At 43.3% G+C, this 26,253-nt stretch overlaps 1 protein-coding gene across 9 annotated transcripts in view; it reads right to left on the bottom strand.

The window, feature by feature from the left end:
* Window positions 1-26,253, bottom strand: part of zswim8 (zinc finger, SWIM-type containing 8) — a 1,066,004-nt gene that overhangs the window by 640,601 nt on the left and 399,150 nt on the right. For 8 of the 9 annotated variants that reach the window (XR_013278281.1, XM_077494401.1, XM_077494403.1 and 5 more), the window contains 2 exons: window positions 25,843-26,022; window positions 8,215-8,398 (listed from right to left, as the gene is read on the bottom strand). Coding sequence is in view for 8 of the 9 variants with exons in the window: in XM_077494401.1 (XP_077350527.1) it covers window positions 8,215-8,398; window positions 25,843-26,022 (364 nt within the window). In the remaining variant the exon portion in view is untranslated. The remainder of the gene's footprint in view (window positions 1-8,214; window positions 8,399-25,842; window positions 26,023-26,253) is intronic. The other variant, XM_077494405.1, reaches the window with a different exon arrangement.

Raw genomic sequence — 26,253 nt, 5'->3', positions numbered from 1 at the left:
GGGCCACACGAGCTTTCCCCATTATGAAGGCGATGTGGACCTCATTCTTACTATTGATTAGTCGTATGTAGCTCACTGTTCCATATCCTTTCTCTGAGGCATCACAAAAGTGATGCAGTTGGGCAAAGGTGATTGTTCCGAAGGTTTTTGGCTTTATGCACCGGTCAATGTTCAATCCTGCAATCTGCTCGAGTCCCAGCAGCCACTCTTTCCAGGATTGCACAATGTGTGGTGGCAACTCATCGTCCCACCCATAATTGTTCTTGCAACAGTCCTGCAGGATATGCTTGGCAGTGAACACAAATGGGGCTATGAATCCCAATGGATCATACACAGATGCAGCAGTAGACAGTATGCCTCTTCTTGTACATGGTTGCGTTTTCAGCGATAAACTGAACTTAAAAGTGTCACTGTCTGCATCCCACTGAACGCCTAAGGCTCTTTCCACAGGTAGGGTTTCAGTGTCCAGATCCAGGTCCTTTACCACTTTGTCCCGGTCCTCTCTCAGAATGAAGGCCAGCACAGCTTTGCTGTTGCTCATCCACTGCGTGAGGTTGAATCCTCCCTTGGCACAGGCTTCTTTGACATCTTTGGCTAGAGCAATGGCGTGGCTGTCTGTTGGAACTGACTTTAAACAGTCATCAACATAGAAGCTGTTCTCAATGGTGTCAAAGGTCTCAGCTGAAAAGTTACCTTGATTGTCTTTGGCTGTCTGTTTCAGAGCGTAACTTGCACAGCTTGAAGAGGATGTGGCACCAAAAAGATGTACAGTCATCCTGTAGGTCTTCAGCTCTCGAGTAACATCCCCTTGTGGCCACCAGACAAACCGTAGGTAGTCTACATCTGATGTTTTGACCTTGACTCTGTGAAACATACTTTCGATGTCTGCCATGAAAGCCACCGTTTCCAAACGAAAGCGGAGAAGAACACCAATCAAGGAGCTGGTCAAGTTTGGACCTTGGATAAGTTGGTTGTTCAAAGACACCCCTTGGAAGGATGCTGAGCAGTCAAATACTACACGCAGCTTTCCTTTCCTTGGGTGGTAGACTCCATGGTGGGGTATGTACCACACCTTCCCATGGGTGTCTTGACATTCGGCTTGTGGGACTGGCTCTGCATATCCTTTTTCAATCATTGACTCAATAAATGCAGTGTAGTCCTCACAGAACTTGGGATTCTTGGAAAACTTCCTTTTTAATGATTTGGCACGCTGTTCTGCCATTTCCTTGTCATCTGGCATCTTGCAATCGTCCATTTTAAATGGAAGTGGCAGATAATAGCGTCCATCCTTTAGCTTAACCGAGCTATCCATTATATTCATAAATCGTTTGTCCTCAAATGACATTTCAGTCTTCTCCTCATAATTATTCTCAGGGAAGTCATGATTGTATTGCTGAAGGAGCAAGTTGTCCAATGTTGTTACTGATATGTGATTGGCAAGCAGGCATGATGTAGAATTCGAAGTCTCACAAACACAGTCGTCGTGAAGCAGGCCATTCACCACCCATCCTAACAAGGTCTTGACAGCGTACGGTCCATTACCTTGGCTGTTAATAACCTTCCATGGCTCAGTGAGCTTGGGTGCATTGTTCCCAATTAGGAGTCCTATTTCTGCATCTATCTCTGGCAGTTGGACCTCCTTCAAGTATGGCCACTTCTCTATGTCCTTTTGTGTGGGTATGTGCTCCTTTGAAACAGGAATTTCCGCTTGAGTGTATGTTTCAGGCAGTCGTACAAAGTCATCGTTGTTCAGACTGCACACCTCCAGGCCAGTCAGTCCGTAACTTGTTACTGGCTTCTCTTGTCCTAAGGTCCTCAGCATTATGGCCTTTTTCTTCCCAGTGGCATTCAGATGTTTCCTCAGTGTTTCTGTGCAAAAGGTAGCCGAACTGCCTGGATCTAGAAAGGCGTAAATTTGGTTGATCCTATTTGAGCTATGATGTTTAAGCTGCACTGGAACTATTGAGAGGGTGCAATGTTTGCTACCGGCCCCGTTGTGCTCCTTATTCAGGGAAACCAGAGCACTGCTGAGTGCTGTCCTTTCAGTTTTTGTTTCTCCTTTTGACTCAGTCTTCTCAACCTTGGCTTCAGTTGTCTCACCTTTTGCTTCAGTTCTTTGAATATGCAGGATAGTAGGATGCAGCCGCTGGCAGATACCACAGGTCAAGCGCCTTTTGCATTCCTGGCTGATATGACCTTGTATGAGACAACCGAAGCAAACACCTTTGGACTTCAACAGTGCCACTTTCTCATTGTGAGTCTTCTTATTCATCTGTTGACATGAGGAAATGTCATGGTTTTCTGAACAGCAAATACAGATGGCCTGGTTTGCTTTTTGACAGGTGCTTCCTTTCCGGTGGTATGAGAGTGAGACTGAGCTTCTTTTACAGCTGTTATGGTAGCAAAACTGCTTTTCGGACGTGCGAAGTTTGAGCCGGGTTTCGCAGACGTGCGTTTAACTCCTTTGATATCCCTTCTTGCCACAGGCTCCTGGATTTCACCAAATACAGGATCTGACATCAACTTGGCATTCCTTTCAATAAATGCCACCAGGTGAGGGAATTTGGCTCTTCTTTAAATACGTTCCATGTGGTCATAGGCAGCAGACCTCCATCTCTCTCGTAGCTTGAATGGTAACTTGGAGATGATGATCCTCATGTTACCAAGACTGTTCATTTCATCCATGTAGTCGATCTCACGCATTGTATTGCAACACCCTCTAAGAAAAATTGCATATGACAGTAGTGCCTTCTTATCCTCTCCCCTAATGGCAGTCCAATTAAGGGCCTTCTCAAGATATGATGTTGCAATTTGATAGTGATTTCCAAAGTTCTCTTTCAACAGTCTTTTGGCTTCCTTATAACCTTTACGGGGTTCCATATGCAAACAACTGCATACAAGATCTTGTGGCTGGCCAAGTAAAACAAGCGATCACGGCAATCACCTGTTTTGCTTTCTATGGTGTGTTCAAATGATCGAATGAAGCTCAGGTAATGAAGCACATCACCTGAGAAGGTTAGGATGTCTCTGGATGGAAGTAATGCAAGCCTTTGTTCCTTTATAAGCATTTCAGTGACAAGATTCTGTTTTTGCATAACTGTAGACAAGTCCACATTGTTACCTTGTGATTGTGGCAGTTGTGGGTGATGCAGATGTGACTTCAGCGGTTGGGGTTGACGCAGTTGTGATTTCAGCGGTTGGGGTTGACGCAGCTGTGATTTCAGCATTTGGGGTGGTTGTTGTGATGTCAACAGTTGGGGTGGTTGCCGTGATGTCAACAGCTGGGGTGGTTGCCGTGATGTCAACAGTTGGGGTGGTTGTCGTTGAGAGTCAACATGTTCACTACCCTTACTGTTCTTGCGGCCTGTTCCATTGCTCAAGCATGTGCTGTGCATGTCTTCACGTTTCGTAGACAACTTCCTTCTTTGTGGTGGATCTTCAAGGCCACTGCCTAAATAGTCATCTACTGGTTTAATCTCATAGTTTTCTTCTTCCTCTTTCATCATTTCACCGAAATCCCCATCACAAGCATCATCCTCATCATCATCATCCTCATCCTCATCATCATCATCCTCATCAACATTAAATTGGTACTTTTCTTCCGCTTCCAAGTGCCTGAAAGGCAAGTGCTGGTCCGACTTTGCACGAGTAACATAGCTGACTGGTAAGACACCGGAACAGCTGGGCATTTCCTCCACATCTTCAATCCCATCTAGTTGATTGGTGTGTACTGGGTTTCCTTGTTGTTGGGTTAAATATGAGCCCTCCACAATGGCGGTCATTTCTTTTGATCCGAGCACCTTCACTTTAGCATCTGCGGCTGCTATTTCAGTTTGCAAGGTAAGTCGTTCTCTCTTCGCCTTCAGTTCAGCCTCCTGCTTATCCAAAGCCAGCTTTTCCTCCAACGCAGCTTGGCGTGCCAACAAGGCGGCTCGATCAGCCTCAGCTTCACGACGTACTTGTGAGGATCTTGAGGTTTTTGCTGTGGATTTGGATGCTCTTGATTTTTGACTTTGAGTTTCTTCCTGTCTTATTTCCTCATCAACTTGAAGTTGAAGTTCAATAGGAGCATGGCTGAGCCATTGATAAACTTCATTTTGAAATTCATGCATGGAGACCAGTTTGGGCTTGAACCAATTTAAGTCATCTTCAATTGCCTCATCCTGAGACATTAATTCTTGCATTGAATTGTGTGTTTCGATGAATCCCACAATAATGTCATCCACCCTTTCTTTATGCTTCCTTATGGCTTTCACATTCGAGTAAGCCAGCATCAGTGGTGTTATGTTCTTTACCTTTGTGAACATTGCAAGTTTTGACTTCCTAACACCAGTTAAAGTTCTTATTTTTTCCATTATACCTTCATGGGTGGGTTTTGGAACTCTTTTTTCTTTAGTAGTGGACATTTCTCCTTTTTGAAGGTTTTTTGTTTTTTGTTTTTTTTATTATTCCCTTTTGGAAGTCTTAATGCAGTCAAAATAATTTTATTTATCAAGTGACTGGTGAGTGGTTTGGTTTCCTGTTAGTGTTTTACTTGACTCTTTCCTTTGTTCCTTTGATGTGTGTCCAACGATGTCCTCTTTGAGTTAAATCATGCTGTATTATACGTCAGAGGTCAAACAGCATTTACTTCATCACATGGGATTGAAATCAAACAGCAACCTCAAAAGGCAATGTGTCCCGATTCAAAATCTTGCGTCAAACATTTTGGTTCAATGGCATGTTAGCATTTCTATTGTTCTTGTAGCTCCACCAAACATTTCATTTCCATTTCCATTTCCATTGTTCAAAGTTTCCACAAGTTCCAATCCATTAAATGCTTCACATGTCCAAGTCCAATTTGCACTTAACCTCAAGGTTTTTCAATTTGTTTGTGCCATTTTTCTTAGGTTTCTAATGTTCTTAATTGAAAGACAAGTGCAGGTCTCAGCAGGGCTTCAATGCATTGACTCACCAATTGTTTGGTCAGGTGATGATGTCAGGAACCGGGTTATGGATGTTGGGTAGTTTTGAAGAGGTGATATGTATACAATACTAATCCTTTGGCTTGAAATATTACAGGATATCAAATGATAGTAAAATAACAATACGACTAATACAACTAATACGACTAATGCAACTAATGCTTGAAAACCCTTATCAAGCCGAGAGGCCTACCTAGCTTGTCTTCCCTCACACACACACACACACACATACACACCAATCAGAGCTAAGGCAGCCATCTTGCTTTTAAGCCTTTTACCCAGCAGGAAGTGCACATCTAAAAAGACGAATCACGTTTGATATATTATTTCAGGATTGTTTAATGTTACTTTAGGTGTTTCAGTAAATTAGCTGCCTGGCAACATTTCCTAACTTTATTATGCGGGACAGACGAGGCTGAACATAACGCTAACGTTACTTCGCTCATTTAGTGTGGGGTCAACATACTAACGTTAATAGATTAGATATGGACAACAATGATAACACGGGAATTCAAATGCACTTGCCTTGAATTCTTTGTACAAGTCTGAATGTCCATGTTTCGCTAAGTTGGATGTGTTCCCCTTTCGTCTGGAAACGGTTTCGGCATCTCAATCCCTGTTTATCAACCTCAAAATCCAAAGTGATACGCGACTTTTGGTGTTTTTCTTCTCAACTAATTGAGGGGACGCTGCAGTTGAAGACGACGCAGACGTGCAGGCTACTTCCATGTTGCACTTATGTTGCTCTACTTCATTATTGTCACAGCGGGAGGGTAGTCACGTGACGTCATTAGACGTTCGGTGGGTTGCCAGATAAGGGCTCATATCCACCCAGTTTACATGATGTAAGCCTCTGTGAGTGCGTGCGTGTGGGATTTAAAAAAAACCCAAAAAACATTCCCAAAACAACACAAAAGATGCGGCCAGATATGCCGCCTCAATACCAACGGTACTTTGGGTATTGTAGAAAAGGCAGTACTGTCACATTTTCAGAATCTTGGCATTGACTTGGCACCAAAGTATCGGTTCTTGTGACAACCCTAGTGTCCACATATGAAATTTTCACCTGTCAAAAAGTACAGACAGGGCACACGTTTCTTATCTGAGAGTGGACGGAGGGGATGTAAATTTTAAGAGCAGAGCGGATCAGCAACGCACACACATGCGGTATAATCCCCGAGTTAATGTCTGACTCTTCAAGCGACCTTTATACAAAATGATATTGTGAACATCACTCTAATGCCGGTTTGTTCACAAATCAGAGAGACAGACAGTTAATTGCACTGATGTGTATTGTGGGCCTAGCTTTTTACAACACAGACACAACGTAGAACTGTAAGATAAACAAATGGTGAACAATGAAATAAACTTAGCTTTACAAAATACTGTATAGAAAACAGTAATATACAAATAGAACATACATAATTTGGCCTTCTAGTGAACAAACAGCGGTACTTATTTCACTTAATTAGATTCACTTTAGTATCTGCAACTTGCGTGAGGTCGAGCTGCTGCGATCTGCATCGGACTACTGTTTTGCTGTGCTAGCGGAAAACAGGAAGTGACCTAATCGAGCTCTAGAAATTAAACATGTAAATATGACTCTTTTAATTTTACTTGCAACTAATTACACCAAGATAATAGGAAAATAAAAACAATGCACATAAAAACAAGTTGCACACCATATTAAACTTTCAATTATGATTCGTGAAACAACAGCTCCCCCTCCTGGTGAAACACAAAATTACAGGTAGACTTCAACCGTTACAACTCTCATATGCTGTCTCTTATTGAAGAGACACGTATGAGAGAAACACGTCGGTATTTAAACCAACACGCACAAATTTGTGGAGTCAATGCATTTACCACTAAATCAAGCCAGCCACATGAACGTACGCTATGATATTCATGGCAAATGTGCTTGATGTAATCACGAAACGGTGGACTTCATGTAGTATATTAGTTTGATTTAGTTTGTTTTAGAACGTTTATACAAATATAAAAAAGCCGCTCAGAGAGAAGGATGTTGTCAAGAAAATTTAGTTTAAAAAAAAGGAAAAAAAGAAGGCAGCGATCTCCAGTATCGAACTCGTGACCACATGCTTCGCGACTTAAGCATTTTAAATGCTCAACCACACAGGAAGTATACGTTATTTTGCTCAGGACTTGTACTTACACAATTCACGGAGGGCTTGATAACGCCTATAACCACGTTTTATTCACAGAATGCATAAATGTACTTAGGGTTAGTATATCAATTTGTTTATGTAAAACAATTGAACAACGACCATTTCTGAAATTAAAGTTGGGGGGGGAATAACATTTCTCCAGCGAGATTCAAACTGAGCACTTGTGTGTGTCTGCAATGCACCTGCTCAAGTACTTACCACGTGAGCTAACTTGACTTGGTGAAAATCAGAGCGAATGGCTTATTGTATTTGACAGCGTCATCTGATGCTGAAAGGTATAAATGCTGATTGGGGGACACATGTTTAATAATTTCAGTTGATATGATAGTCAGGTGGTTAGCATATAATCACTTGGCATAATTGCCACGGATATATTTGCAATGTACAGTCAGAGGTCGGATTTGGACCTGTAATCTCCTGGTTACTGGACAACGCACTCTCCCAACTAAGCCACTGAGCAGTATCAGAGAGTTGGTCATGACGATCAGTTGTATGTATGGAAGTGGGCGTGGAAAGTGGGACTTAGAAAAAATTCAGTGTCAGTCCCATTGAAAATGAATTGGGAAAAGTTAATCTTTAACGTTAAATTGCGCGAGTTCTGTAAGTACTGTGGAAACACACGATATATTCCCAGGAAGGCGTGAATTTTTTCAGGAAGTTGAAATTTGAACAGTGTAAATCGGAAGTATTATGTGGAGGTTATTTGACGGCAAAAAAGTGAGGAGAATAAAATGTGCCTGAAATAATAATAAAGAATACAAATAACGTGGGGAGTCCCACAATAAATCTTTCTACAAAAGCAATGGACAAATAAGTTTGGTGCAGAATACTATGGTTGAGTGCTCTTCAATACTTAGACATGTTTGTTTTTTTGTTTGTTTTTGTTTTGTTTTTGTTGTTGTTTTTTTTACAATTAGGATTTGAACAATCAAGGAGGAAATGCTAACCCAACCCTAAGTGCAATGAAGTTTTGCTGCACAACACCTATAACACAACTGGAGAAACTGGAAAAATCCATTAATATACAGAAAAACAAACATTGAGCCAGATTTGGTTCTTACCTGGGGCACAGAGGACATCAAAAATAAAGCTGGCCAACATGAGAGGAAGGACAGGTCTGTATCCACAGTAGTTTCCATCTCTGAGCCGCTCAGCCCTCTCTCTGATGATCGACATTTCCACAATACCCAGAGGAAGTTTCTTCAACAGAGCCACAATATCTGACTCTTGGTATGCCAGCTTCACCTGGTTAATCCACAGAGAGTCAGTCATGTTCTACAATCAGGCCTCATTATCATGTAATTGTGTGAAACAAATAGCTTGAGTGTTTCTGTTAAAAATGTCATGCCCTGATGAGGAATGATCTATGTGGTCAGTGTTAAAAGACAAAAACACGACCATGCAGGCAGTACACAACCCCGTCTCTTCAAGTCATATTGGTTCAGACTGTGACATTCAGTGGTTCACTTGAATTTTTGTTGGATTTTTGGGCCCAATTTCGTGCCAAGGGTAAATGTAGTGCGAAGTACAATGTAACTGTGTGCACGGGTGGAGTTTTCGTTCTTTTGGTATTTTGGTAGACAGGTGCCTGTAGAAAGGGCGGTGTGGGAGTGAGCGCATGATTCCTGGTCAAGCTGCTGCCCTCATGCCCTTTAAATTCAATGCATAAGAGGTGCATGTCTAAATGGCTGAAGCATAACAAACTCACTGGAGTCCATGCAGGAGATCGGAATGTGCAAAGTACATTTACAATGGAACTGCAAGAAGATTTATACACTTAAGGATTAATGTAAAGTTGGCCGCTGCAAAGTATTATCATCATTTTTACTATTATTATTATTATTATTATTAAATTGCAGTAAATGCATTGATTTCTACAATGATTCTAAGGGGTTGATCCAAGTTGATGTCATATTAATGAAAGAAATACAAAGACATGCACTACACATGTAAGTGGAGCACAGAATCTGTCTGCCTGCACCAAGGTCAAATACAGTAAAATCATGTTACACTACCCTGCACCTGCCTTCCATGAGCCGTCACCTTACTGTGGTGTAGGGGTTTGTGTGTCCCAATGATCCTTGGATTTCTGTGATCATCACATATTGTCCATGATGAACACATGTTCAAACATAAAGGTGTGTATATGTGCAGACACCCTGGGCCGCTGTTCGATGATTGACTTTGTGGTTGTGATTGGATTTGCGGGCACATGTTTTGGACACTTGGATGTGGAGAGGGGCAGAGCTGTCAACTGATTGCTACCAGGTGGTGTGTTGGGTCCGATGGTAGGGGAAGATGCCGGTCTGACCTGGAAGACCCAAAAGTATTGTGAGGGTCTGCTGGGAACGTCTGGCAGAATCCTCTGTCAGAAAGAGTTTCAACACCCAGAACTTCTCCCAGGGGGGAAGTGGGGGATATTGAGGACGAGTGGACCAGTTTCCACACCTTTATTTCTGAAGCAGTCTATCGGAGCTGTGGCCGTAAGGTGGTTGGTTGGTGCCTATTGTGATGGCAATCCCCGAACCCACTGGTAGACATGGTAAGGGATGCCATCAAGTTGAAGGAGTCCTATTTGGCCTATTTGACACGTGGGACTCAGGAGGCAGCTCAGGTGACCGGCTGCTTCGGCGGTCGTTGAAGCAAAAACACGGGTGTGGGGGGAGTTCAGTGAAGACATGGAAAATGACTTCCAGATGGCTTCAAGGACATTCTGGTTCACCAAACGGTTGTAGGGCTGTCGTGGTTGACACACCTCTACAACATCGCATTGACATAAAGGAAAGTGCCTCTGGATTGCAGACCGGGGTGGTGGTCCCCCTTTTTCAGAAGTTCCAACTATAGAGGGATCACAATCCTCAGCCTCCCTGGTAAGGTCGATTCAGGGGTGCTGGAGAGGAGGGTCCGTCGGGAAGTCTAATCTCGGATTCAAGAGCAGTGTGGCTTTCGTCCTGACCGTGGAACAGTGGAACAACTCTACAACCTCGGTAGGGTCCTCGAGGGTGTGTGGGAGTTCACCCAACCCGTCAACATGTGTTTTGTGAACTTGGAGAAGTCGTTCATCCCTGTCCCTCGGGGCGTCATGTGGAGGGTGCTTCGGGACTATGGGGTACCAAACCCTTGATGCGGGATGTTCGGTCCCTCTACAACCAATGTCAAAGTTTGGTCTCCATAGCCGGCAGTTGGTTGGATTCATTTCCAGTGAGGGTTAGACTCTGCAAATGTTATTCTTTGTCACCGAATCTGTTCAGAACGTTAATGGACTGAATTTCTCGGCGCAGGCGAGGCGTTTGAGGGGGACCGTTTTGGTGGCCTCAGCATTACATCTCTGCTTTTTGCAGATGATGTGCTGTTGGCTTCTTCAAGCCTCAATCTCCAACTCTCACTGGAACGGTTCGCAGTGGAGTGTGAAGTGGTTGGGATGACCATGGTCCTCAGTCGGAAAAGTGTGGAGGGGATGAGATCCTGCGCCAAGTGGAGGCGTTAAGTATCTTGGGATGTTGTTCATAAGTGAGGGCAGGATAGGCTGCGTTCAGACTGCAGGCATATGTGACTCCAATTGGATTCCTCCTCAAAGCCAATTTTTCGTGCTGACTGTCCAGACTGTTTTTAGCAAGCGTTCAATGCCAATCTGCCGCTGTTCAGACAGAGCCACATTATTGACCCATCTGACAGGTTTCTATAGCAACAACATCGAACGGAGGCTGCACCCAGTGCTAGTAGCGTTTGACGTCATTGTGATGCTTCCTTGGAAGCGCGTTAAGCGGTTTTCTTTCTTTCTTTTCTTTCTTTTTTCCTTTCTTTCTTCGTTTCTTTCTTTCTTTCTTTCTTTCTTTCCTTTTTTTTAAACAACGAAATGTCTATGGCTACGGCCGGGCATTAAGTCGCTATTTCTGGTTGAGCGTGTGAAGAACTAATGTTGTAGCGAGACCGGCTTTAGCGCAAGTAACGCAAACTGCCACTGTATTGCAGGTTGAGCATGAGAGGAGCCGACAGGGCAGTGGGGTCGTTAAGGCGTTTGACTGCCGAGCATGCGAGGAACCAGCTGGACAGTGAACCAACTGGATATTGACATGGATTTTTGCACACGTAGAGTGACGTCACGGACAGTCAAATCTATTCTGAGTGTTTTGAGCTGATCAGACTGAGACGCATGCTGTTCAAATCGGATATGAAACTACCTCCCCCAATGTGGTTTCAACCCGTCCGAGAAAAATCAGATTTCATGTGCTTTCATCACTTTCAATCTGGATGGGCTAAACAAAAAAAAACAAAAAATCTGATTTTGGCTGGCAGTCTGAACAAGGCCATAGAGTGGGAGATTGACAGACGGGTCAGTGTAGCGTATGCTGTGATGCAGACTCTGCATCAGTCCATTGTGGTAAAGAAGCAGCTGAGGCAAAAGGCAAAGCTCTTGATAAACCGGGTGATCTATGTTTGTTACCCTCGCCTATGGTCACGAGTTGTGGGTCATGACCAAAAGAGCAAAATCCCGGTTACAAGCGGAAGAAATAAGTTTCCTCTAAAGGGTGTCCAGGCTCTCCCTTAGAGATAGGGTGAGAAGTTCAGTCATCTGGGAGGGACTTCATCTGGGAGAGTTGAGCCGCTCCGCCTCCATGTTGCAAGGAGCCAGTTGAGGTGGCTCGAGCATCTGGTTCGGATGCTTCCTGGACACCTCCCTGGAGAGTTGGAGAGTTGTTCCTGGCATGTCCCACCAGCTGGAGGCTGCGGGGACGACCCAGGACATGCTGGAGGGACTATGTCTCTCAGCTGAATGCCTTGGGATCCCGCCAGGAAAGCTGGTTGAAGTGGCTGGGGAGAGAGAAGTCTGGGCTTCCCTGCTAAAGCTGCTGCCCCCCCCCCCAACCCGACCACGGCTAAGCGGCAGATAATGGATGGATGGATGGATGGATGGATGGATGGATGGAACATCTGCACCAAAACTTTGACCTGGTTTCATCTGGTCTAATGTGTAGTCTAGTGTGTCTGGGGTGTATAATAGAAAATGCCCTCTGTCCAGCGGATGACCAGCAAGGTGCAGCGCAGCCTGCCAAACGAAAATGAAGTTGTGCCAGTTTATATGCTGAGCGCACATGCGCCTGTCAACGAAAATAGTTGGACTGTTCCAAAAAAAAAACAAGAAGAAGAATCGCGATTCTCATTTACTAAGATTCAGAATCAATATAAAATGTCCCAAAATTTATTTTATTGATTTTATACTGTCTTGCCCTTGTTTCTGTGTTTATTGGGAGCATTGTTCATGTTGTACATAATTTGGCCACTTAGGGGCAGTGTGGTTCTGTACATTTCAGATCCGTATATAGAACGAGTTTGGCCAACTGAAAATAACTTTCTTTCACAAACTAGGTGTACAGTTTTTTTTAATATATATATATATATATATATATATATATATATATATATATATATATATATATATATATATATATATATATATATATATATTTATATATGTATGTGTGTGTGTGTGTGTGTGTTGGGTGTATTTTCCCCTTATTTTATTTTTTAACCTTTGATGTATTTCACAAGCTTAAAATACAGCCCCTAGTAAAAAGTATAGAATCACCAGTCTTGGACGAGCACTCACTCAGACGTTTTATTCTGTAGATCAAACTCAGATAAAAAGCATGAAACAGTCGTAAGGTCATTCCGAAGTGCAACATCTTGGCTTTCAGAAACACTAAAAGAAGTGAAGAAAAAACATTGTGCTGGTCAGTAAATTTTACTTTTATAGAGCAAGTGCAGGGAAATAAATATGGAATCACTCCATTCTGAGCAGAAAATAAGGACACACCCAGTCGATTTCCTTTCCTTAATTGGGCACCTGCCTCCAATGACATCTGCTCGTTAGTCAGCAGTTAAAAACAGTGCAGTTATCACACCTTGGAGGGCTGCTGGATCAAGTGGATTGGCAAGAATCATGGCTCCAACAAGGGAGATATCTCTTGAGACCAAAGATAGGATTATCAAACTTATTGAAGAAGAACTCTACACATGTGGTTGCCAAAGATGTGGGCTGTTCACAGTCAGCTGTATCGAAGATCTGGACCAAGTACAAACAGCATGGGAAGGTTGTTCAAGTCAAGCGTACTCGTAGACCAAGGAAGACATCTAAACGTCAAGACAAACAACTAAAGGCCATATGTCTTGGAAACAGAAAATGCACAGCAAGACAAATGAAGAAGAAATGGGAGAAAGCTGGAGTCAATGATGTGACAGAACTGTGCAAAATCGCTTAAAGGAAATGGGATTTACACACTGGAAAGCTAAAAGGAAACCATCATTGACACTTAAACAAAAAAGAACAAGACTGCAATGGGCACAGGAGAGGCAATCATGGTGTAACAACTATGGCTTATGGCCCAGGCCATCCTCTAATTTTTTTTTTAGCTTGCTTCTTCTAAAGCAAACTCTCTGCAGTCGCATAAACATTCCACAGCTCAGACAGGATCTAAGCTTGGTTAGCTCTGCAGGTGGTCACACAACCACCAACAAAGCTCTTTTGAAGCCGCTGACCAGGAGACAAAGGAATTTATGCGTCTGCCGAAGGAGTCTATTCGGGCCCCGACTTCCCGGAGCCCGAGAAACGCCTTCAATGAATTGGAATATACAAACGACTGATTAAAGGAATGTTTATGAAGTTTCTTATCAACCAGGGGGGACTCTCTGGCGTCACCCCTCCAGGGGGCACTCCTGGAATGCCTAGATGGAGCAACAGCACCGTCAAGTGGTGAAACTTGGAACTATCCTTTGTGACAATTCATACAAGTAACCGCATTTTACACATTTATACCATGATAATTCTTGATAGATAACTGAACTACGAATGATTCATGTTATGTCTTTGTGTGTATGAACGTCCTATGTCATTTGTACTCCATAAGAAATGAAAGGTAATCAATATCTTTCAGTTCAATCAGATTAGGCTCAAGAACGACCTCACAAATTAGTTTATGATGCACTAATTACTATGTGTGCTAAACGGGTTGTGTGGGAAAACTGATTTGCCAGACTGACCAAATTTAATGCCAAATTATTAATCCCTTTAATAATTTTCTGCGTGAGCGAACAGAAGGGTTTGCTCCCTCCTGGAGCCCCGCCCATAGACTTTAAAAAGACGAGAGGATCTCTCTCTCTTCTCTTCTATTCTTACCCTCTTCTTCCGATCTCGCTTCCCCCGATGCCTCTTCACCTGCAAGTAGCCCAGCTTGCCCAATGACTCAAAGACAAGAAACTTGTCCAGCACGTGGCCCCCTTTTGTTCCTGGCAGAAACCATTGCCACGAGAGCCGACACTCGCTCCACGCCACGCCAAAGCAGGTGCAAACTGCAACGCTGACCCCAAAGAGACTCTTTTACTCCCTTTTTCTTTGTTTTCCCTTTTTTTTTCTTCTTCACCATCGGTGACTGTCCGCCAGCAGCAAGCTCCGCGGCCCCGGGGTACACTTGCAACGTACCGCCGGACAAGGTTGCGCACCTAAGCCGCACCGCATCTCACCTGCTATTCGGTGGCGCCCCGCCGCTGTGCAAGCACACCTCCAACTGCGGGCCTTCCCCGTACGCAGGCACGCCGCGAACCGAGCTCCAACACCTGGAGTCGGACAGCTGTCCGGCAGAACCAAACTCGCCGGGGAAACATCTCGCCGACCAATCAAGGGACGAGCCGCGCAACTACGTCAGCCCCCGAGCGGCTCCCTTGCTCACCTGTGGAATAGCCCCCTTTTTGATTTTTCTTGCCTTTTTGAACGAACATTGACTATTTTTCCCCCTTTTCCAAAGACCTCCCGTTTCTGCTCGTTCTACGCAGTATCCAACTCGTAAGTGCACATTTGATTTCCTCCAATTCGGCATACCGCTGTGTGCAACTTACATTTGAAACATATCACAGACCTGGCAAGTTAAATTTCTCTTTTTCCTGTTTCCTTATTCGTTCGCATTCTTTCCCTATTTTGATTAGCTTTATTTGATTTCTTTTCTCCTGACGGTAGGATAGTTAGTTATGCAGTGTTTTGATTCTGTAGTGTAGCAATCGTGAATAAATGCATGTTTTATTAACTCTATTCTGCCCAAGTCATCTGTGTTTCCGAGTGGATTATTATTCTTTTGTTAGTACAACGAACCACTGAATATCGAGTGTGGCGACTTTAGATTATAAATGACTGATGAAGAAAGGATTTTGGTCGTTGTTTGCTCCTGTTAACCCAAAGCAAAGCCAACGTGGTGCCCCTAGAGGTTATCGAGGTAAATACAACTTACTTCCGTAACGTCCAGATTAAAAAAAGTAACATTTACTGACCATCACAATGTTTTTTATTCATTTCTTTTAGTGTTTCTGAATGCCTAGATGTTGCACTTTGGAATGACCCTACGACTGTTATATGTTTTTTATCTGAGTTTGATCTACAGAATAAAACGTCTGAGTGCGTGCTCCTCCAAGACTGGTGATTCTATACCTTTTGCTAGGGGTTGTATAAGGAATACACTGCATGTATGATACAGGCTTTTACTTGTATGTTATATTTTTACTGTACATGGATTTTGATTTTCAACGTTGTGAATGCTGGAAATGTACCAGTGTGTTCATACATAACACGTAATATGTTCAAATAAGAAGTCTGATTACATGTATTTGCTTTATCTCCTGTCTTGGGCTACTTTATAATAAAGCCAATTTTTCATGGTAATAGGTTCCTCTGTAATTTGTTTGTCATAATGAATATATAGTCCTAAATTTAAATTTAAACGTGATTTAGTGTAATTAAAAACGTCATATTTTCTTTTAATTTTTTTCAATGACTTTCAATTGTGCATGTACAATATTTTGAACTTTTATTTACAACACAAGATCCACAATACCTCATTTACATATTATGGGCCCATATATTATATTATGATATAAACACATATATTATGAGTTAAAACTGATCATGTGTAGGCTTATAATTAAAAGCAATTATATTTTTATTTTCCATTATAGCTCTTGATAAAGGTCAAAGGCTGCATTGTGCAGTCTCAGCTACTTCAAATCGTGTTATTTTACTTTGCACAGCAATGAAGTTATTTGCTTTCCAGTCCTCTCATTTGACTTTTACTTCCCACAATTTCCTCCTCTATGGGTCTCCAGTGAACCGATGCATCATAATACCGCTGCCTGGTCATTGTGAGCATGCTGAGCAACAGAGAATGATTGGAACATGAAAGTAGAAACACCTATTGCAAAACACTACAAAATCCCGGCAGCAGGGTAACAATATAAGTCAAGTCAAGTCACAGCGTAGTAGCTCTGAAACCGAGTTGGCCAAACTCTATCTACGGCTCTGGTGCGTTCAGATACACTCTTGAGTTGTAGCCACATTAGCGAGTCGAATAAAAATGTTACAATCAAGTTATGCCAATAAAAGTTGTTGGTTTTTTTTGCAGCCTTGGAAGAGCATATGCCTGTGAGTTATGTTAAGATGTTTCTCTGTATATATTGCTGCAGCGTTTTTGAATGAATAGCCGTAATTTTGAGTAGCGCGCTAATTAGCGTTTGTGAATCAATGGCGGTTTCTAGTATGCATTAGCTACGTTTGGGAAGCAAGATAAACAAAGTGTTTGGATTTAAGTGTGCACTGTATGTATGTATTTTTTATTGTTTTTTTGTTTGTTTTTTGTTTGTTTGTTTTGTGTCTAGTTTTACAGTGAACCTGAACTGGAGTGTAATAAAACGACATGATACTGTAACAATAGTATTGTTAGTTTGAGTTCATGTTGCTTGGGGGACTGATTAGAGTGCGGGAACACACTACAGGAAGTGAAGTAGACCGAGTGTGTGCTATAAGCTAGGAGTATCGTACTGTACTGTTTTGACTTAGGCGAATAAATACAAGTAAGCACATCACTGCTTTAATCGTCCACTCTATGAGAACGGAACAGGGTAAACCAGATACCAGCATTTGGACTCTTTTTGAGGGACTGTTCGCTGTCTGCTAAATTGTGCTCAGTCTGCTCAGGGAGGGCAGAATATCTATACTGTTGTATAAAAGCTATAAAATGTAAAACATACATAGAATAGTAGTTGTGGTCCACACACTTTTTGTGGAAATTCCTCACAATTCACATGTAATTTAAAAAAAAAAAAAAAGACTTTGTCCCCAATTGTTATTGTGTCTTGCTAAGCCAACTAGAGTAGCACATTATAGATTGAAGCAGAAATCATTGTCAATAAAAATCATTTTCAATCAGAAATCGTTTTGAATCGATTTTTTTTTTTTTGGGATGCGGGTGGGTCGGAGAAGGGGAAATTTTTTTTTCTCCCTCTGCTCCGACTCACCTGCTCCCAATTTTAATGCACCACACGCACACACTTGTATATACACTGGGTGTGGCCACATTCACGGTGTAAGGGTAGAGCTCGCCAGTCGGCGAGCTGGCGGACTCAGTAACAGGGTTAGGTGTCACTCGGACGCTGGCGCGACGACCGCGGCGCCTCTTCCCACCGGGCTCGGTGTTCTGGTGTTCCGCCCCTCCCCCGGTGCTTCCTCCTCTGCTTCCCCACTCCCGCCGCTGTGTTCCTTCCGCACGGCTGGAGGTGGGGTGGGTATGTCTTCCCTCTCTGCGCTGCTGCCCGGTGCCAGTTTCCGGGGGTGGGGGGAGCTCGCGGGGGGCGGGGTTTGGGGGGGTGGTGGTTGCGGGGGTGGCGGCTTGTTTGGGGGGGTGGAGGTATGGTCGGGTTTTGGGTATACGGGTGTTGGGGGTCGGGGTGTGTTCGGGGGTTTGGGGACCGGGGGCTGGCGGAGCCTGGGCCGTGGCGAGTTTGGGTGGGGTGCGGGGGGAGGTCGTGGGGGGGCGGAGGCTGGGGACCGGTGGGGCGCTGTGGGGGCCCGCCAGGCCTCGTTCTGCGGCCTTGGGCTCGGGGGTGTGGGCCGGGGCTGGGGCGGGGGTGTTCCGGGCGTCTGGGTCGGCTTGCCGACCGGTGTCCGCTCGGGTGGCGTGGGGGTGGCCTTGGTGCTGCCACGGCCTGGGAGATTCCGGGGGGGGCGGTGCTCGCTTTGCTGGGCCGCGGTTGACGGCTTCTTTCTTTGGTGGCGGTCCTTATACATGCCAGATCCATCACACCAGCATCTACTGAAACTCAAACGGAATTCGCCTCTCCATCCCACAGCCCGTTGAATCAGTGGGTGCTGGTGTCTGTGGATCTCACTTTGCTTTATCTATCCTTCCCTCCTTCCTCTCTTATGTTTTTTCCTCTGGTCACTTGAGATCTCCTCAATTTATTGGAAGTTTGAGGTTTCTGGGGTTGGGATAAGACTCTGGTTTTGTAACCACGCAGGAGGGGTTTGGTTGGTGCTGGATTTCACTCTGCCTCATCGATCCTTCCCTCCTTCCTCTCTTTAGTTTTTCCTCCGGACTCTTGAGATCTCGTTAATTTGTTGGAATTTAGAGGCTTCTGGGGTCAGCGTAAGACTCTGATTCTGTAACCATGGGGAAGGTAGGAAGTGTCTGGCCGGTGCTGGATTTCACTTTGATTTATCTTTCTTTATCTTTTTTGACCTTTTCTCTGGTCTCATGACCATTTGAACTTCACGACTCTGGCGAGACTTTGAAGTACCTGGTTAAGGTGAAGGGTAATGGGATTTTTATAAGGTTTTAGGTGAATTAATGAGTAGAAATTTATACGTATTTGTACACACATGCACACACGCACGCAAACGCACGCACGCACACAAACGCACGCACGCACACGCACGCACACATAAACAAAAAAACAAAAAACAAAAAACAAAAAAGAGCAATGATGATAAGACGTTGAATCGGTAAGACTACCGAATGAACAATTCTGAGCTCTAAAAAAAAAAAAGAAAAAAAAAAAAAAAGAAAAAAAAAAAAAGAAATCGTTTTGAAACGAAAAATAAGCCAGAAATCAGAATCTAATTGAAGTGTGAGAGAGTCACAGATTCCTACCCCTAGAAAATAGGGCCCTTGGTGTGACAGTTACATTGAAGAATTGCCAGCACAAAAGCACTGACAACTTACAAACAAAAAGTTCACTCTGTTACAATTGCAAGAAGTATGTGTGCCTGTTAGTCACTAAATATATCTAATTGAGTCAATTCTGAGCTCTAAAAAAAAATAAAAAATAAAAATAAAATAAATAGTTTTGAATCGAAAAATAAGCCAGAAATCAGAATCTAATTGAAGTGTGAGAGAGTCACAACTTACAAACAAAAAGTTCACTCTGTTACAATTGCAAGAAGTATGTGTGCATGTTAGTCACTAAATATATCTAATTGAGTCATAAATTCATAAAAAAGCTGGAGTCGGGTTCAACTTATGGTCACATTTGGTGCTTAATTTAATATTTTCCCAGGAATCAATACTATAAATGTTTATAAAGTTTGCTGTCTAATGTTTTATCATTGTCAGTGAATGTTCTTTTAGTGGTCTTTCCTTGTGTAAAAGCATATTGAGTTGCCTTGGGTATGAAATGTGCTTTACAAATAAACTTGCCTTGCATATAGGTCAATCCTCACATGGATCTGTTATTTTTGTAGTGATAACCAATTTAAGTGTGGGCAATCTCGGTCCTCGAGGGCTCGAGTACTGCAGGTTTTGGAGGTTTCCCTCTTCCAACACAAGCTGATTCCAATCCAATGATTCCAGGATCGTTATCAGTCTTTTGCCTCGACAAGATGGCGTGCGCCGGTGTGTCTGGCGACTGTTTTAGCTGTTTGTTAATGGCGCTGTGAGCTACAGCAGCCGTCTTTGTATTTCTTCTTGTCATGTGGCGTTTCGTCTTTTGGGTGGACCAGATCTGGACTGGACTGTTCTTGGCGTTTTGGCCGTGATATTCCTCGAGGGACAGTGTCGGTGCCCGGCGGTTGCGCCCGTTCGGCGGCATGCCTGCACCAGCACAGTTTCTGATGGGGGAATATCTGTGCTATCCCACTGGTCAGGTCACTTGTGTTTTTTGCGCCAGGAAAACACTAAGCATTTTTCACAGCCCCTTTTCTGCTTGGTGGAGAAGTCGGCGCTGCCTGACAGTCTACGATGGTGGGCTGGATGAATGGCGTTTTGGACAGTACTGTTCTTGGGGTTTTGGCCGTGATATTCCGCGAGGGACGGTGTCGGTGCCCGGCAGTTGCGCCCGTTCGGCCGCATGCCTGCACCAGCACGGTTTCTAATGGGGGAATGTCTGTGCTATCCAACTGCTCCACTGGGCACCTGCGGGTCACTTGTGTCTTCTGCGCCAGGAAAACAGGCAGCCTTTTTTCCACAGCCCCTTGATGGATGGCGGTGGAGCTGAGGACGCGAATGACGCCGCTAAGCGCGGTGGTGTGCGCGGAACATGGTCTAGATGGAAGTTCGCCGCTTGGAGGAGAGGCAGTTTGGATGAGACTGGACATCCATCCATCCATCCATTTTCTTGACCGCTTATTCCTCACAAGGGTCGCGGGGGCTGCTGGCGCCTATCTCAGCTGGCTCTGGGCAGTAGGCGGGGGACACCCTGGACTGGTTGCCAACCAATCGCAGGGCACACAGAGACGAACAACCATCCACACTCACACGCACACCTAGGGACAATTCAGAGCGCCCAATTAACCTGCCATGCATGTCTTTGGAATGTGGGAGGAGACCGGAGTACCCGGAGAAGACCCACGCGGGCACGGGGAGAACATGCAAACTCCACCCAGGAAGGTCCGAGCCTGGACTCGAACCGGAGACCTCAGAACTGGGAAGCAGATGTGCTAACCACTCGACTACCGTGCCGCCTGAGACTGGACAATTGGACCATTCTTTTTGTGTGTATGGTGCTCGTCACGAATGCAGAAGCTGCTTGTTTATGAGCTAGCTTATAAGCAAACTTAGCTTGTAGCAAACATGTGTGACGTCATGCACGTTGAGATCACGTCTCTGATCAACTGCTGAAAAGAGACTGAGTCTGTCCTCTTTCGTCTAAAACTGCTTCAAACATCAAAGTGTATGTAGGAATGGAAGAATGTTGATTTGTTGTGATTGTATTGTATTGGTGTTAATGTTTTATGTTTTTTTTGTGTGTGTTTTTCTTTAAAGCGCTTTGTGACAGCTCAAGCTGTTATAAATAAACTTGAGTTGAGTTGAGTTGCTTTGAGTTATGCAGAGCTTGCTGATTAGCTGATCATATATCAGCTGTGTTGGAGAAGGGAAACATCAAAAACCTGCAGGACTCAGGCCCTCGAGGCCCAATATTGCCCATCCCTGGTCTACAGTATAAGGCAGGTGGATTTTGAAGTTTTGGTATCAACCAACTGTGATTTTTTTGGTAGCCTAAATCTTAAGTATTCAAAAATGTCGACCGGATCTTTCAGAGCAATAGCTTAATTCCTCTACGGTGTTCATTTCTAAAGATGGCCGACATATTGCTGTGAAATTATAGAAGATAGTTTGGAGTACAATATGTCAACTTTGGGTGAAGTCAAACAGATTTGTTAAGACTCATTTTAATTATTGGAGGCAGCTAAATGTGGCGTTTGGATTGTTCAGTTTTCTTAATTTTTTAGAAAAATTGCACAATAAAATACGATAGGATCATCTGGGTCAAGTTAAAGCAGCTTTTATTGTCACACTGGAACATCAGACTTTGTGGCATCATAATGGCCACATCCTTTGGTGAAATGTTACAATATTGGGGCGTTGTGGGGTATGATCAACATTCAGGCTTTTCTAACCAATTTTCAACTGGATCCCTTGAACGGCTCGGCACAGTAGATAAAAATGTAAAGTATGACATTTCTTGTCACCACTAGATGGCACGATATGTATAACCGAATTTTATCCTCTCGATCACATGTGTCAAGATCCAGTCCTCAAGGGCCGCAGTCCTGCAGGTTTTGGATATTTATTTCCCTTCTTCAACACAACTGATTCATGATCAGCTCATCAGCAAGCTCTGCAGAAGCCTGTTAACGAGCCTGTTAATTGAAATCAGCTGCACTTTGAGTAGGGAAATCTATAAAGCCTGGAAGACTCCGGCCCTCGAGGCCCGCAGTTTGCCACCCCTTCTATATATGTTTTCAGGCCGTAATTACTAAGATGCATGATCAGTTTTGGATTTTTTTTTATTTTTTATTTTTTGGAGTTTGTATAGGAGAGTTATTGAGCATTGTCATTTGTGACAAAGGAAATATTAAAGACAAATTTTGATGCCCCACCCCCATCATATAGTATTACGAAAACTCAATATTTTTTCCCCAGCTGCCGTCCCACCTCTTGAGATGATATGTGTCAAGTTTAAGTCAATCGGATGAAAACTGTTGGGGTGAAAAGTATGACTACAGTGAATGTGCAAAAATGGGCCAAATTTAGACGTTCAAAAATTCTTAGTTCACTTCCTGTACTTTTCAGGAAATGGCTTCCATTGACTTTTTTGTGTGTCTCAAGTTGCAACACGTGCCTGCCAATTTAGAGTCTGCCAATGGGGTCATGTTGTTATAACAACTTCATAATATAACATTTTTCACCGGGCCCAAAGTTTGGTGAGTTTTCGTTCATGTCTAGGGTCTCAAAAATGTGATCGTTTGTGGAGAATAATAAGTAGACCTGCGAGCACCTATAAAGGGCCCTCACAGCCCGGGCCACTTTAGGATACTTGCACGTCGGGGTAACTGGCACATGTGATTTTAAATTGTATTGAAAATGGAACAATAAACTACGGATGCATTTTGTTTTGTTTCGTGCCTGACCTGATGTTTATTCAAAATGTCATGCCAAAATCATCAAATCTTTGTCTGCAAAAAGGGTAGTCACAGCAACAGCATTTGGTGAAATAAATAGTTTTGCTTTTTATCAGCAAGTCAGTCGGATAAAATCTTTGTAAGGATGTCTTTAAAATGTGACCCCTATAATAGGCCAAAAATGGGGCAACATTTGAAAGGAATTCCAAAATTCCTGTTGGGTTAAATGTTCCAAGAGGCTTTTTTGGATGCCTTGGTCTGTTTCACATCTCCAACTTTTCGTTGCTCTCAGTGAAACGTACAACTGAGGCTACTTATTTGAAAATTTGTAGGGGGTGTTAGTGAGTCATTTTTTTTAAATATCACAATAAACTATTAACATATTTTTGCCAGGCCTGATGTGTGTGCCAAGTTTCATGAGTTTTTGTCCATGTGAGACACTCAAAAAGTCTGTGTTTTATGTATTTATTTCTTGGTTAACAGTACATTTACATGGCAATAGAATTGCACAACACAACCACTACTGTGAAAAATAAGTTTGGAGATCTCTTCAATCATGTACTGTCATCAAATATGTCCAAATTTGAGAAGATTGGGCCATCTGGGCCAAGTTACAGCATGCATCATTGTCACATTGTCACATCCGATATTGCGGCACCGTGAATGGTCATGCCCATTGCAGAAAAGTCAGAATATTCGGTCTGAGGTATGATCAAAGTCTTTTCTGAAATTTTTTTGAACCAGATCAATTGAACGGGCTTGGCGTAGCATGTAAAAAAAATATAACAATAAAGAAATATATTTCTTGTCACCACTAGGTGGTGCTATGTTTATAACCTAATGTCTTAGAGATTCCTTCAGGTTGTGACGATAAACATTGATGTACGCATGTCTGGCTTCTATTCGATTTTTTCGTGCAGGGTCACATTAGGGTGTTTGCCACTTTTATTGCTTATGTCCATTTATATAAATCATTTGTGAATGACGTTAGAAACCAGGAACTCCGGTTTGTTTTGCCCAAGGTGCGGCGCTAGCTAGCAGCTCAACTAAAATCACGTCTTAGTTACATACATTGTCTACAAAATCACTTATTTTTCTAAACTTATACCAAAATTTAAACATTTGTGCTGCTGGGAAATGAAAATAGAGACTTCAGGGACTTTTGTGCTGCTGGGAAATGAAAATAGAGACTTTTCAAAACTGACATTTTTGTCCAAACAATGTATTTTGTCATTTACTCAAAACTAATTGCCACAACGGCTGGCAACCAGTTCAGGGTGTTCACCGCATACTGCCCGAAGCCAGCTGGGATAGGCTCCAGCACCCCCGCCACCCTAGTGAGGAGTAAGCTGTTAAGAAAACGGATGGATGGATAATCTCTGCAACAGTCACCTGATTTTTTGAGACAGTCCTCCAATAAATACGACCACGTAGGTTGTTTTGAAAAGGTGCCAAATTACAACCAAGCGTTACACATTTTAATTTAGCGACCTCTAGCGGCCATGTTCAATAGCGCAAAAATACTAAGGAGAGTTTCGAACCTGGTCCGTCTGGGCCAAAGATGAGTGCTTATCGCACTGATCTATTTGTTCAGTGACTGTTTCAGTGTTGGCTACATCTTTTGTTGGTGTTGACTACATGTTTTGTACAAACTGCCTTTTCCTAATTTCAACCATTTGTGTCCCATGTAAAGACGTCAAGTGATTGTTTTACTACATATTTTCTTAGTGTTGAGTAAATGTTTTCTCACGGTCTACAACCTCACTGTGCCTTTTCCTAATCTCAACCATTAGTTTGCCATGTAAAGACGTAACGTACTGTAAAACCTCACTGGAACCTCATCCTAACCCCAACCATTAAACTCAAAAGGAAGATGGTGATTGTTACTGAGTGGTTAGCTCAGGAAGTTAGCTGTTAGTCTTTTGCACAGAAGATCCGGGTTCGAGTCTCAGTTTAGTATTTTTTCACTATTTAACATGACCGATAGAGGTCGCTAAACTACAGTGCGTGACACATGGTCGTATTTTGGTGCATGGTAAAACGACCAAAATGGTTGTTACAGTTGGATGACTTGTTGGATTTTTTTTGAAAGCATATCACATATTCGATTTTCTAATTTTTGGGTCTGTGATTCGATTCAGAATCAGGTTTTGATTCAAACCAATATTTGATTCAAAATGATTTGTTTGGCAATGATTTCTGCTTGGCGGCACGGTGGGTGACTGGTTAGCATGTCCGCCTCCCGGTTCTGAGGACTCGGGTTCGAGTCCAGGCTCCGGCTTTCCTGGGTGGAGTTTGCATGCTCTCCCCGTGCTTGTGTGGGTCTTCTCCGGGTACTCCGGTCTCCTCCCACATTCTAAAGACTTGCATGGCAGGTTAACTGGGCGCTCCGAATTGTCCCTAGATGTGATTGTGAATGTGGATGGTTGTTCGTCTCTGTGTGCCTTGTGATTGGCTGGCAACCAGTCCAGGGTGTACCCTGCCTACTGCCCAAAAGCCAGCTGAGATAGGCTCCAGCACCCCCCACGACCCTTGTGAGGATTAAGCGGTCAAGAAAATGGATGGATGGATGATTTGTGCTTCAATCTATAGATGTGCAAAGAATTGTCATGATCTCCTCCAGTCTGCTTAGCAAGACAGAATAACAAATGGCAACATTAAAGTTTTTGTTTGTTTGTTTGTTCTGTTTTGAACTGCCAGGAAAGTGTCTCTTTCCACAAAAACTGTGTTGACTACAAGTGCCTGTGTGTTTCCCTTGTGCTGTTGGCCTGTTTCATGTATCTTTGTATCAGTGTAAAACAAAAAACCCATCAGAATGCCACCGCATTCTTCTCTACTCTCCTGCTTCAAGTTATACCCACCTGGCCAACATCACCCTTGCGCTAGTACGTGACAACATGGCTGATGAACACAAATTAAAACTAGCGTCCATACTGTAAAATAAGGAGTGATTTAATAAAATGGTTCAGGAAGGAACCTCTAACGCTTTCGTAGATGCTGGTGGTCTCTGGAGTTCCAAGGAGAACATGCCGGTGTTGAAGGCCAGATTATGGAGCTCCAGTCGATCACTGAGGACAGTGATGAGGAAGGCTGCTTTTGACAACGTGTTGGTGGCTACCTGTGTCTGACGGCCTGTTGACACTTTATTCTTCTTACCCTAAATGACCGGAAAAGTAAATGTGAGAACTTTATACACAAACACAAACAAATTTGTGGTACTGGGGTTAGGGTTAGGGTAACCCAGTGCTTCTTATTTATTTTCTGTCATGCCCCCCCCAGTATGAAGAAAACATCTCACGCACCACACCCACCCCCAAGCAACTATAAATAGTATAATTTGTCTATAAAATAGTTATCAGCACACCTCTGCATAACACTGTATCCGTAT

Source organism: Festucalex cinctus, chromosome 14 (genome assembly GCF_051991245.1).
Source record: "Festucalex cinctus isolate MCC-2025b chromosome 14, RoL_Fcin_1.0, whole genome shotgun sequence".
Taxonomy (NCBI): Eukaryota; Metazoa; Chordata; class Actinopteri; order Syngnathiformes; family Syngnathidae; genus Festucalex; species Festucalex cinctus.
This window is presented reverse-complemented; position numbering and strand designations above follow the sequence as displayed.